The following is a 13,281-nucleotide window of genomic DNA, read 5'->3' as shown; positions in this document are numbered from 1 at the left end:
CTGAGAGCAAGAAGGCACAGTTCAGAGGGAGAGGCCCCATTTCCCAACCCCAGTCTGAGGAGTGGCCTAAAATCCTAATTTCCAGGCCATCTGATACACTAGGCACAGAGCACACTGTGTTTTTCCACATGCCCCCCCCGACACCACCTACAATCCTTCAGCTCTGAGGTCACAGCCATGGTGGCCAGGTGAGCCAGAAGTCCCGTGGTCAAGAGAAAGAGGTAGACAATTTCCAACTCCCATGAGAAACAGGAGGCTTCAAAGAGGAACAAAGGGGATCCCCTGCGTGTTGCGGACGTGGGAGGAACAGGGTCCTTAGCTGTCATCACCCACCAGTGCCCCGTACATAAGAGCAAGGGCCCAGGAGGAGCACACAAAGGGCCACCACCAACCAACAATTCAAGGACACAAGGACACCCACAAAGAGGCACCGCAAAGACTTATTGGGATAGTAAGATGAATAGATTTAATCATTCTTGTTTGAAAAACAAGACATAAATTAGTATATATATATATAATTTATATATTTTATGTAGTATATATACTATATACAGACATTAGAAAATGTTTCCTCTCCACGAGGCTGAGGGAGAGGTGAAGGATGGCAGTGGAATGACACAGGCAGGGGCTGAGTGGCGAAGTTGGGAGAAAAAGAAGACCATGTCAGCACTCCAGCTTGCAGTGGCTGAGGGGAAAAGGATTCCCCACTGGCTGCATCTCTGGCCCATTCAACAACTTGGTACTGGGGGAGGAGAAGCAAGGAAGGGAGGGGCTGGATTCTGCAGAAGAAACTCCCCTCCTCCTTGCTGGGAGAACTCACCACTCAGGGAGACTTTATTGTACTAGAGGCTACCAAGGATGGGCAGGGGTTAAGCACAGTGTACATCTTTATAAAACTCACATCAGAATGAAAGATTTCACATGGATCTCTGACACAGTGATGAAACAGAGGCAGACACAGGGCACAAGGGTGTGGGAAATGGGGAGATATGGAGACGTGAACAAGAAGCAATCTATACAGAAGAAACATTGGCTTTCTTTGTTCCCTACAGTGGGACAGTTGATAGGGACTCCGTGTCTTCACTCCCAGGAAGGTTGTGGGGGTGGGGGTGGGGGGCGGGGGGAGGGTTGGCAGCGGTGGTGGCGGTGGTGGTGGCAGCGGTGGTGGCGGTGGCAGCGGTGGTGGCAATAGGAGGTGTGTGTCAAGGTAATGTTAAACAGTGTGAATTCCCTTCCAGATGGCTCCAGAGAGGGAGAAAGAGGTGCAGGACTGCACCGGGTAAGGCGCTCAGCTTCTTTTCTTAGAGAGACAAATCCACAGGGTCAATACACAGCCAAAAAAGCATATACTCAGGATTAACATATCACGCTAGCTTCCAAAAGTTTAAGATATAGTCATCAACACCCCCCACCCCTACCCCTTTCCCCCCTCCCCCCACCCCCCTCCCCGATCCACAGCTAAGTCAAACTCCTAAGGACAGTCTGTCTGGTAGAGAGATGTTGAGAGAGGAGCCTCACGCCTGCAGCAACAGCCCCCGCGCTGGGCTGGGCGGGCTCCTAGGCCTGCACTGGGTCTCCCCAGGCAGACGTTTTCACCAGGTACCTTACCCAAAACGAGTGGGGTGATCCCAGATGCTTGCTCCCTAGTGGACTGAGCTGCCCTGCCCATCAGTGAGAGGCAGGGCACTTTGGGGATGGCTGGTGTGGAGCTACTGGACCTGGAGGTGAGGGCTCCCCAGGCTGGCAGCCTGTTGGGCAGCTGCAAAGAGCCTAGTGTGGCTGTTTTCTGCAGACATCTCACCCAGGCACAGGCCCTCAGGGTGGCACCTGCCAAGTGAGTGTGAGCCCAAGGTGGTTGGGCACATCTGGACTGAGCGCACTCTCCCTTGGCACGGCAATGTGGCCTGCTGCTACTGCCATTGCTCCCAGCAGGGGAGCCAATGCCATGAGGAGCTCAAGGCCTGAGGGTCCGCTTCCTTCAGGCCCTGGCTCCCCCAGCGCCCAACACGGATTGAGCAGGAAGTGAGCCTGATGTCACCTCTCAGCCCGAGAGAAGAGATAAAATACAGCCCTGCTGTGAGCAGAGTGACGAGGGGCCTTTATCCTCACAGTGAGGCCCAGAGGCCAGGGAAGGGGTGAGGACACCCAGGGCGGCAGCTAAGTCTGCAGCCCTTAAGAGAGCCTTAATCGAGAGTTTCCACTCCCTGGAGACTGATGGGCTCTTGGACCCTGACTGGCCCAGCAGATACACACACACTCACCACAAGATGCAAGGACCACAAAGCTCAAACTTGGGGCCATGGTTGGGGAAGGGGGACAGGTGTGGGCAGATGCCCTACTTAATAAGGGTTTTCAAGGAGTGGGTGAATGTGCTCATAACAGTCGCCGAAGTTGGGGAGCCTGGTGGGTGCTCTGTGGCTGCCCCTGCAGCTGCTGCCACCTGCTGCTGCTGCTGCTGCTGTTGCTGCTGCTGCTGCTGCTGCTGCTGTTGTTGTTGTTGTTGTTGTTGCTGTTGCTGCTGCTGCTGCTGGTTAAGGTTACGGGCTGTGGACTCCTCAGCTGCACGCAGCAGGAAGGTGTAGTTCCTCACCACCTCTTCTACCTTGGCCAGCAGCTCTTGGCGCTGGGCCTCGGAGCGCACAATGAACACCAGCCGCACGAAGGTCTCAATGAGGCTGCTCAGCACCTGGAAGCTGCCCGTGATTGCTGCCAGCATGTGAGTCGGGCTCTTGTCCACATTGGCCACACGGCGGCAGGAGGCCCGGAGCTCCTTGAACTTGAGAGCTAGCTCGAGCTTATACTCGGAGATCTGAGAGACATAGGGCTTGGGGGCACGGGCCTCGGGGCTGGCCACACACTGCCGCAGGACTGTCAGCAGTTCGTTGGTGTCCAGCCGGGCAGCCAGGAAGCCATCAGGGAGGCCATAGGCATGGGCCCGCAGGGCATTGATCTTGGCCAGGCTCCCCTCGAAGGTGGACACACGGAGGTCAATCTCCTGAGTGCGGGAGGCCTCAGGGCTGCTGCTGCTGCAGGTAGCAGCATCCAGCACCTGCAGGGTCCTGCTCACCACAGGCACCACCTGCTCGTCCAGCTTCATGCCAGGCAGAATCTTCATGGGGATAGAGTAAGAGAGCTCATCCTTGCCATCACTGGCATCATCTGCCATGTCACACTTGCGGTAGTAGAAGCAGTAGCGGATGGAGCAGCACTTGCTGCTCTCACTGTCCTCGTCTAGCTCGGCAGGCTTCCGGTACACCTCTGTGGGCAGTGAGAACACGGCCATCTGTCTGGGGCCTTTGGTCTCTGGGGCAACCTGGACGTAGGAGGGGTCTCCCAGCGTCGGTGACTCCAGAGACCTGCTTTTGGGACCCAAGGCTATGGGGAGGCTTGCCTCTAACTCCTTGGCCTCCCTGGGCAGCATGCCCAGGGGCGGATGTGGGTAGACATCCGAGGTCAGCGAGGCCCTGTCACCCTGGTCCAGTTCACTGATACTGTAGCGGCGCATCAGTTTCCTGTAGTTGGGAGCTCCCAGACACTCGCCCCCTGAGGCACACGTGGTCAGGCACGAAACACCACTCTCAGGGTCTGATCGGCACTCTCGGGATTCCAGGCTGGTAGAACGAATGCGCCGGATATTAATGGGGCTGCTGAGGCTCACGCCTGGGCCAGCCTCTGGCTGCCTCTGGCTAGGGAGGACCCTGTCCCTTTCCCTCCCCCGGAGGCTGGGCACTGGTGTCTGGGTGGCTTGCGGCCGGCCCCCCCGGCAGATGCGCTTGCAGTCGCAGCTGCGCCTCTGCTCGCGGGACATGCCAGGCCCCTGCTGCACGGGGCTGCTGCGAAGCTGGCAGCTGCAGCGGCCAGGTGCTGGAGGTTGCAGGTACTCGGTGCCTGGCAGCTCCCCCTGGCTTGGTGGCTTTAGAAGTTCCTCAAGAAACTCCAGCTCATACTGCTTTACCTTCTGCAGTTGGGCCTGCCGCTCATCTGTCTCCTTCTTCTGGCGGGTTGGGAAGGTGGCAGAGAATAAATTGCGTAGCCGGAAAGGACCTCGGGATGACTTGGGTTTTGCAGGGCCTTCAGAGGTCGAGTGGGCTCCACTGAGAGTTGTTTCAAGCTTCCTAGAGGGCATGGTGCTCACCTGCCGGCTGGCAGCCTGAGACCTCAGTGGGCTCTGGCCTCGAGGTTGGCAACTGGGGCTCTGGCCTTGAGACTGGCTACTGGGGCTGTGGCCATGGGGCTGGCAGCTGGGGCTGTGGCTTCTTGACTGGCAGCTGGGGCTCTGCAGAGACATGGGGTAGGTAGCTCGGGGAACCAGGCTGGTCTCTTCGAGCTTGCTTCTTTTGGGTGTGCTCTCCAGCTGCGCCTTCTCTCCTTGGCTGGAGATGGTGCCCTGCTTCTGCAGGGTGGGCTTACCACCCTCTGGCCCGCCTTTGCCTGCCACCTCCCCTGTAGCCTGCTTGCCCACTGACTCTCGGCTTGTTCGCAGAAGATAGCTTTTGGGAGGGAAATTTTGAACAGGCAGCCTGTCCTCCTGTTGGGAGAGGTGCGGGCTGTCAGCCCAGCTGCCTGTGGGTGCTCTGGGGCTGGAAGAGACCTCTGCGCCCAGCTGATGCTGAGAATTCCGCGAGGTCTCTGGAGCACTGGGGCTAATTTTGAACTTCAGATTCTTATTTGCACTGCTGCTCATCATGCTAACCTCTGGCCTCCCCATGCTGGCCTCCAGCCTTCTCTCACCCCTGCTGGGGGGGTTCCCCAAAGCCCCACCAGGAGTGACTAGACTCTTACTGTGAACCACTTGCTGTAGGGCAGCTGAGATGATGGCTGGGGTCACACTGCCCTTTGGGTCCAGGATAAGCTTGGGGCTCAACCTGACCTCCTTGGGCAGGTTGTCCCTCAGCTCAGAGACCTGCTCTTCACTGAGGGATGACGTGGCTGCCCTCAGTGACATTTCTAGGCCTGCCCTAGTGTGGCCAGGCCCTTTGTCCTCAGGAACTGAGGACAGCAGGCTCAGATTCTTCTGTTCACTAAGCTGTGGGGACAGTGCTGGGTGTACTGCCAAGGAGTATGTTCGTTCTCCTTGTACCTGGCCCTCTGACTGGGGCAGCTTCCTCCGAGCGCCAGCGGGGCCACTACTCTGGCCTGTGGCAATGGGTTGGAGAGATGGGTTGGGATCTGGGCGCCCGAGAGAGTAAGGGGCCGTAAGAACAGCCTGGGCTGCACAGCTCTGGATCCGGAAGGGCAGGTCCTTGCGGGCAAGGAGGCTGTCCTTGTTGAGGTGCTGGGCCAGGAAGTAGGTGGTGTTCTGGTGCTGCTTCATGGCCGACATCATCTCTGACATGTCTGTGAGCTCTGAAGAGTTGGTTTCATGACCCGAGTCCAGCGATGATTCAGGAGTGATTGTGGCCAGCACAATCAGACCTGGAGGAACAGGGATAGGGCTTGTTATGCTTACTGAAATCAAGTTCTTTTCCAGCTCTACACGGTTGTCCCTTGGTATTCATGGGCGATTGGCTCTAGGACTCCTGAAGACTCCAAAACTTGCAGATACTCAAGTCCCTGATATGAAATGGCATAGTATTTGCATGTAACCTATGTACATCTTTCCATGTATTTTTTTTTTTTTTTTTAATTTTTTGAGACGGAGTCTCGCTCTGTCGCCCAGGCTGGAGTGTAGTGGCCAGATCTCAGCTCACTGCAAGCTCCGCCTCCCAGGTTCATGCCATTCTCCTGGCTCAGCCTCCCAAGTAGCTGGGACTACAGGCGCCCGCCACCTCGCCCGGCTAGTTTTTTGTATTTTTTAGTAGAGACGGGGTTTCACCGTGTTCGCCAGGATGGTCTCGATCTCCTGACCTCGTGATCCACCCGTCTTGGCCTCCCAAAGTACTGGGATTACAGGCTTGAGCCACCGCGCCCAGCCCTCTTTCCATGTATTTTAAAGCCTCTCTAGATTACTTATAATACCTAACACAATGTAAATGCTATGTAAGTAGTTGTTATACTGTGCTGTTTAGGGAATAATGACAAGAAAAATCTGTACATGTTCAGTATAGACATATTTCTTTTTGTCAAATATTTTTGATCTGCAGTTGGTTGAATCAGTGGATGCAGAACCCTCAGATACAGAGGGCTGACTGTATAGGAAGTGCATAGAAGCCAAGGTTAGCCAGCAGTATTTCCAGCTGGAGAAAAACAGTCAGGCCTGGTGAGAATGCAGGGCTGAGGGTGGGAAGAGTGGAGGGGAGGGGACAAAGAGGGGCAAGCTGTAAGAAGGGGATGAAAGGCTGGAATCCAAAACAGAAACAAAAGAGGTGGAGCAAGGATCTGGGCAGTTTGATGGCAAATTACCATGCAAATCACATGCAAAACAGCATGCTAATCACAACTATTTTTAGATTCAACAGCTAGGAAATTTTTGTTAATTGTCCTAAAGAGGGGCTGGCAAAGAGAGGTCTCTCTCTATCCCTCCTCATCTGGCCAAGCCTGCCTACAGTCATTGCAGCTGAGGCCATTTAGCTGAGCTTGTCCTCTCTCCAGCAGCCACATGGGACTTGAGCCTGGAAGCAGTTAGCACTCTCTCCAGACTCTAAGCAAAGAGAAATGCCAGCCCTGGGGGCCAAATACATGGGGGCTGCCCAATGTCAAGGGTGTCCTCACATACGGAAAAGGCAGGCTTTCTCTGACCCCAATACCTTCACCCTCCCTTTCTACATTTTTCCCTGCCTCACATGCTTTCTCGTGGTCCCTATTCCTCCCTATTCCTTTTCTGTTGCTGTGTCATTTACCTCTTCTCTCTCTCTCTCTTTTTTTTTTTTTTTGAGTCTCACTCTGTCGCCCAGGCTGGAGTGCAATGGTGCAATCTCAGCTCACTGCAACCTCCGCCTCTCAGGTTCAAGCGATTCTCCTGCCTCAGCCTCCTGAGTAGCTGAGACTACAGGTGTGCACCAGCCTACCCAGTTAATTTTTGTATTTTTAGTAGACACGGGGTTTCACCATGTTGGCCAGGCTGATCTTGAATTCCTGACCTCAAGTGATCTGCCCACCTCGGCCTCCAAAAATGCTGGGATTACAGACGTGAGCCACCACGCCCGACTCTCTTCTCTTTTTTTAAGGTGTATGTGTATGGAGGGACATATATGTGACTATGGGTACGTGTGTGATGTGTGTTTGTCTACAAGACGGACATACGTATGTCTATAACAGGGAACAGCAGGCATGTTGTACGGTTCTCCTATGAACTAATACTTAGTAACAATAGCTACCACTTACTGAGGCCTTACTGTGTGCTAGGCAGTGCTTTGCATGAATTATCTCATTCAGTCCTTATGACAACCCCATGTGATAGAACTACTTTTATAAAACCCATTTAAGGTTACAGAATGAGGGTCAGAGAAAGTAAGTGCCTTGCCAAAGGTTACACTGACAATGACTGAAGAAACCAGGATTTGGGTGCATCTGATTCAGAGCCCATGTTCTTAGGCAGGATAAAGACCTCAGCCATGAGCAGTGATGGCCTTTGGCTCCCCTGGTCCCAGGTCACTAGGTAGTGAGTTGGTCGTTTTGCTTTTCTTTCAATCATGTGCATGCTGGATGTTCTGTTCTTCGCCTGTCTTCTACATCTCTCACAGTTTTTCTCTGATCCTCCCTCCTGGCCTGCATCCATAGCTGTCATGACCTCAATCCCTGGGATCTATCTGTAAGGCATTTCCAAAGAGATGCAATGACGAGCGCCAGAACTCTAGCTAGAGTTGAGCAGCTGCTCCCTGCTGCAACATCGTTGCTCCTCTGACCCTATCTAAACAACCTTTGGTCCATCCACTGCCCTGACATACCTCAGTGACTCTGACATCTATTTGGAAAGACACAATGTTACCCACTGGCTCTTTCTGGACAGGAGAAGTGGGAGGAAGGAGGGATAAGGAATAGGTCATTACCTGCAGTCTGTGGGGGTGGTGGGTGTGGTCCATCCTCGGATGCAGCCAGGGCTTCCAGAGCCTGCAGAGTGGACACCAGAGCATCATCTAGCTCCTGGGCATGATCTCGAACTGTCCGGGTCTGCACACTGTCAATCAATGTCACTGGAATCTCATCGTACAGAAGCCCACGCAGGTGGCGTCCTTGTTCCTGGCTCTGGACAGCCCGGCGCTTGGGGTCATCCTCATCAGAGCTATTGTCTCGGAAACCAGGGGGTGGGGCAGCAATGGCTGGCAACAGAGAAGTTGTCTCATCTTCCTCTTCCTCCTCCTCCTCACTCCCAGGTGGTGGGAGGGACATCAAATCTACTATATTGTCACGAGACGAGCCAGGCTTCCCACCTTTGCGAGGGCCCAGCTGCTCCTGGAGCTTGGCTTTGCAAGAGTCACAGTAGAAATTCAGGGCTTCAGCCCCAAGGGAATTGTCCAAGGTGTAGGACCGGGCCCTGCTGGCACAAGGCTCATGGTCTAGGCTAACTGCATCAAAGTCATCAGGGACTACCTCATAACCTTGGCCGGAACTTTTGGATGTGGGGTCAGACTTGGTTCGGGGCCTGGTCTCCTCAAAGAAGATTAGGTTCTCGTTGACATCTGTCCGACTTTGCTGCTCCTTTCTTTGTTCCCGCATATGGAGGTAGCAGAAGCTGACAAGCTCAGAGTCGGCAGGCGGGGGCGTGCAGCGGCTCGATTTCCTGGGGCTGGTGCCCACGCTGCCCACATAACTACTCTCCTTTTTCCCCAGGTGGCCCCCAGTGACAGGGCGGTGGGCGCTGTGCATGTAATCTAAACCCAGAAAGAGAATCAACAGATGAACCCTGGTGCCGAGGATTGTGACTGAGCTCCCTTGTCGTCTCTGGCCCATGTCTCTGCAGCACGACTGAGTGGCAGGTCCCAAGACAAAGCATTGCCTGGCTGCCAAAGATTAGGGGTAGGGAAGTTGATGAGCTATGTTACTGCTGACCCTGAAAGTAGAGTGAGTAGAGTCTAATAACCTGAGCTGCTAATAGCCCCATCACCTCTGAAATGGGAAAAGGCATGGGGTATGGTAGGGGTGGGAGTGAACACCTTGGTTTAGAGCCTGGTATCTGGGCACAGCTGGACTCTTACATGGATACCCTCTGTTTGAAAATCAGCTGTAGACATATGTCCCACTTGGAACTGTTCCTGCCCCTGCCCCCACCTCTTTTCAGAGCTTTTCCAACCACCAGTGCTCTGTTGTTCTTGTTATCTTGAATCTCTTCTAGCAGAAGGAAATAAATCTGACAAGTTACTAATGCTTTAGTCAAAACCTGTTAAACAGGCTACATATAATGCCCAAGAGTTTGCATTTCAGAGACGCCTGTTGATGGAGGGATCCTAAAAGAATAATGCTCTATATTAGAATTCCAGGGTCTGAATGTATAAAGTATATGGGAGATATGCTGGGATGTGCATATGTGGGAGGAGGGTAGGGGAAGCATTCTTACAATTCTTCAAATTTTGTTCTTTTCTGCATTCATGCAGGTCAGCCCTACCTGCTACACATACATGTGGCAAATGCTCTCGTCAATCGCTCTTAATGACAGTAGGTGTGTGCATCTGAGAATTATCTATCGCAAATGCTTTATCTGTGAATACCTTCTCTCACTGTTTTTGGAGCTCTTCCCCATTTTATCTGTGAGAATACACTCGGACAGCAGACAGACAGACGACAAACAAGCACTAACTTAGGCTAAGGTCCTAATATATGTGATCCTACTTAATCTTCATAACAACCCAATGAGGTAGTTATTATCATTATCTACATTTTACAGCTAAAGAAACTGACTCGCCTAAGGTTACATAGACCAAGTGGTAGACTGGATTTGAGCCTAGGTCTGAAGGACTTCAAAACCCATGTTTTTAGTCATTGCCCTTATAGCTCATCATGGTGATCAAGATGCTGGAAAACAAGACTTCAAAATGCCACTCAAACTCCAGTTTGACAGAGTCAATATGCCAGTGCTGCCTTTCACTAGAGATTACATCTATGGCAAAAGTACATACAGCACTGGCACCTAACAACAAAACCCCCAAATACAGGAAGAAAAAACTGACAGAATTGAAGGGAAAAATATACAATTCAACAACAGTAGTAGGAGACTTCAATACTCCATTTTCTTCCTTCCTTCCTTCCTTCCTTCCTTCCTTCCTTCCTTCCTTCCTTCCTTCCTTCCTTCCTTCCTTCCTTCCTTCCTTCCTTCCTTCCTTCCTTTCTCTCTCTCTCTCTCTTTCTTTCTTTCTCTCTTCTTTCTTTCTCTTTCTTTCTCTCTTCTTTCTTTCTTTCTTTCTTTCTCTCTCTCTCTTTTCTTTCTCTCTCTCTTTCTTTCTTTTTTTTTTTGATGGAGCCTCATTCTGTTGCCCAGGCTAGAGTGCAGTGGTACGACTTCGGCTTACTGCAACTCCACCTCCTGGGTTCAAGTGATTCTCCTACCTCAGTCTCCCGAGTAGCCAGGATTACAGGTGCCTGCCACCACGCCTGGCTAATTTTTTGTGTCTTTGGTAGAGACGGGGTTTCACCATGTTGGCCAGGCTGGTCTCAAACTCCTGACCTCAAGTGATCCACCTGCCCTGGCCTCCCAAAATGCAGGGATTACGGGTGTGACCTACCGCACCCGGCCAATACTCCACTTTCAATAATGTATGAAACAACTAAGCAGAATATCAACAAGGAAACAGAGGACCTGAGCAATACTATAAATCAAACTAGATCTAACTGAAATCTACAGAACCATCTACCTAACAACAGTGGAATATGCATTCTTCTTGAGTGCATATGGAACACTGTTGTGAATAAACCATATGTTATGATATAAAATAAGCCTTACTAGATTTAAAAGGAATAAAATCATACAAAATATATTTTCTGAGCACAGCATAATTAAATTAGAAATCAATAACAGAAGGGAGTCTGGGAAATTCACAAGTAGAAATCAAACAAACCCTTGTTTTTTTTTTTTTGGATACAGGGTCTTGCTCTGTTGCCTAGGCTGGAGTGTAGTGGTTCAATCTTGGCTCACTGCAACCTCCACCTCTCGGGATCAAGTGATCCTCCCACCTCAGCCTCCCAAGTAGCTGGGATTACAGGCACCTGCCACCACGCCCGACTAATTTTTCTATTTTTGATAGACATGGGGTTTCACCATGTTGGCCAGGCTGGTCTCAAAATCCTGGCCTCAAGTGATCTGCCTGCCTTGGCCTCCCAAAGTGCTGGGATTACAGGCATGAGCAACCATGCCCAGCCAAAACACTCTTAAATAACCAGGCGGTCAAGGAAAAAAAATCAGAAGAGAAATTAGCAAATACTTTGAGATGAATAAAAATGAAAATACAACATACCAAAATTTATGGGATCTAGCTAAAGAAATTCTTTTTTAAAATTTTTTATTAATTTATTTTTTGAGATGGAGATTCGCTCTTATTGCCCAGGCTAGAGTGCGATGGCACGATCTTGGCTCACTGCAACCTCCGCCTTCTGGGTTCATGTGATTCTCCTGCCTCAGCCTCCCAAGTAGCTGGGATTATAGGCATGTGCCACCATGTCCAGCTAATTTTGTATTTTTAGTAGAGATGGGGTTTCACCATGTTGGTCAGGCTGGTCTCGAAGTCGTGACTTCAAGCGATCTGCCTGCCTCAGCCTCTCAAAGTGCTGGGATTATAGGTGAGAGCCACCACGCCCGGCCTTAAAAGTTCTTAAAGGGGAAATCTGTAGCTGAAAGTGCCTACGTTAAAAAAGAGGAAAGATTTCATATGAATTACCATAAACTTCCACTTCTACCTTAAGAAACCAGAAAAACAAGAGCAAACTAAATAGAAAGAATGAATAAGACCTACTATTTGATAACACAATAGGGTGACTACAGTCAAAAATAACTTAATTGTACTTTTAAAAATAACTAAAAGAGCCAGAGTAATCAGACAAGAGAAATAAATAAAGGACGTCCAAATCGGTAAAGAGGAAGTCAAACTGTCACTGTTCACGGATGATATGATCATATACCTAGAAAACCCTGAAGACTCATCCAAAAATCTCCTAGATCTGATAGATGAATTCATTAAAGCTTCAGGATACAAAATCAATGTACACAAATCAGTAGCACTGCTATACACCAACAGTGACCATGCTGAGAATCAAATAAAGAACTTAACCCTTCTTACAATAGCTGCAAAAAAATAAAATACTTAGGAATACACCTAGCCAAGGAGGAGAAAGACCTCTACAAGGAAAACTATAAAACACTGCTGAAAGAAGTCACAGATGACACAAACAAATGAAAACACAGTCTATGCTCATGGGTGGGTGCAATCAATATTGTGAAAATGACCATACTGCTAAAAGCGATCTGCAAATTCAATGCAATTCCCATTGAAATACCATCATCATTCTTCACAGAACTATGAAAAAATCCTAAAATTTACATGGAACCAAAAAAGAGCCCGCATAGCCAAAGCAATCCTAAGCAAAAGAACAAATCTGGAGGCATCACGTTACCAGATTTCAAACTATACTACAAGGCATGGTACTGGTATAAACATAGGTACATAGGCCAATGGAACAGAATAGAGAACCCAAAAATAAACCCAAATACTTACAACCAACTGATCTTTGACAAAGCAAACAAAAACATAAAGTGGGGAAAGGACACCCTTTTCAACAAATGGTGTTGGGATAATTGGCTAGCCCCATGTAGGAGAATGAAACTGGATCCTCATCTCTCACCTCATACAAAAATCAACTCAAGAGGGATTAAGGACTTAAATCTAAGACCTGAAACCATAAAAATTCTAGAAGATAACATTGGAAAAACCCTTCTAGACATTGGCTTACACAAGGATTTCATGACCAAGAACCCAAAAGCAAATGCAATAAAAATAAAGATAAATAGTTGGGACTTAATTAAACTAAAGAACTTTTGCACAGCAAAAGGTACAGTCAACAGAGTAAACAGACAACTCACAGAGTGGGAGAAAATCTTTGCAAACTATGCATCCAACAAAGGACTAATATCCAGAATCTACAAGAAGCTCAAACAAATCAGCAAGAAAAAAACAAACAATACCATCAAAAAGTTGGCTAAGGACATAAATAGACAATTCTCAAAAGAAGGTATATAAATGGCCAACGAGCATATGGAAAAATGTGCAACATCATTAATTATCAGGGAAATGCAAATCAAAATTAAAGTGCAAAATCACCTTACTCCTACAAGAATGGCCATAATGGCCAGGCGCGGTGGCTCATGCCTGTAATCCCAGCACTTTGGAAGGCCAACGTGGGCAGATCACAAGGTCAGGA

General features: G+C 49.9%; 1 protein-coding gene across 1 annotated transcript; it reads right to left on the bottom strand.

Annotated features, from left to right (window-relative positions):
* Positions 1 to 451: 451 nt before the first annotated feature.
* FRMPD3 (FERM and PDZ domain containing 3) lies at positions 452 to 8,829 on the bottom strand. The gene is made up of 2 exons (XM_030933653.1): positions 7,929 to 8,829; positions 452 to 5,415 (listed from the first exon to the last, which is right to left on the bottom strand). Exons 1-2 carry the CDS (start codon positions 8,827 to 8,829, stop codon positions 2,336 to 2,338), a joined length of 3,981 nt encoding a protein of 1,326 aa, XP_030789513.1. The 3' UTR covers positions 452 to 2,335.
* Between the last annotated feature and the right edge of the window lie 4,452 nt (positions 8,830 to 13,281).

This window comes from Rhinopithecus roxellana, chromosome 7 (genome assembly GCF_007565055.1).
Source record: "Rhinopithecus roxellana isolate Shanxi Qingling chromosome 7, ASM756505v1, whole genome shotgun sequence".
In the NCBI taxonomy this organism is placed as follows: Eukaryota; Metazoa; Chordata; class Mammalia; order Primates; family Cercopithecidae; genus Rhinopithecus; species Rhinopithecus roxellana.
Note: the sequence above shows the minus strand (reverse complement) of the source record. Positions and strands in the feature narration are given on the sequence as shown.

Bases quoted from the DNA above. Each gene is read 5' to 3' on its own strand.
- FRMPD3 (XM_030933653.1), bottom strand. From the start codon at position 8,829: ATGGGCCAGAGACGACAAGGGAGCTCAGTCACAATCCTCGGCACCAGG. The intron at 5,416-7,928 runs GTAATGACCTAT...CTGTTCCTCCAG, and splicing joins ACCACCCCCACAGACTGCAG to GTCTGATTGTGCTGGCCACA.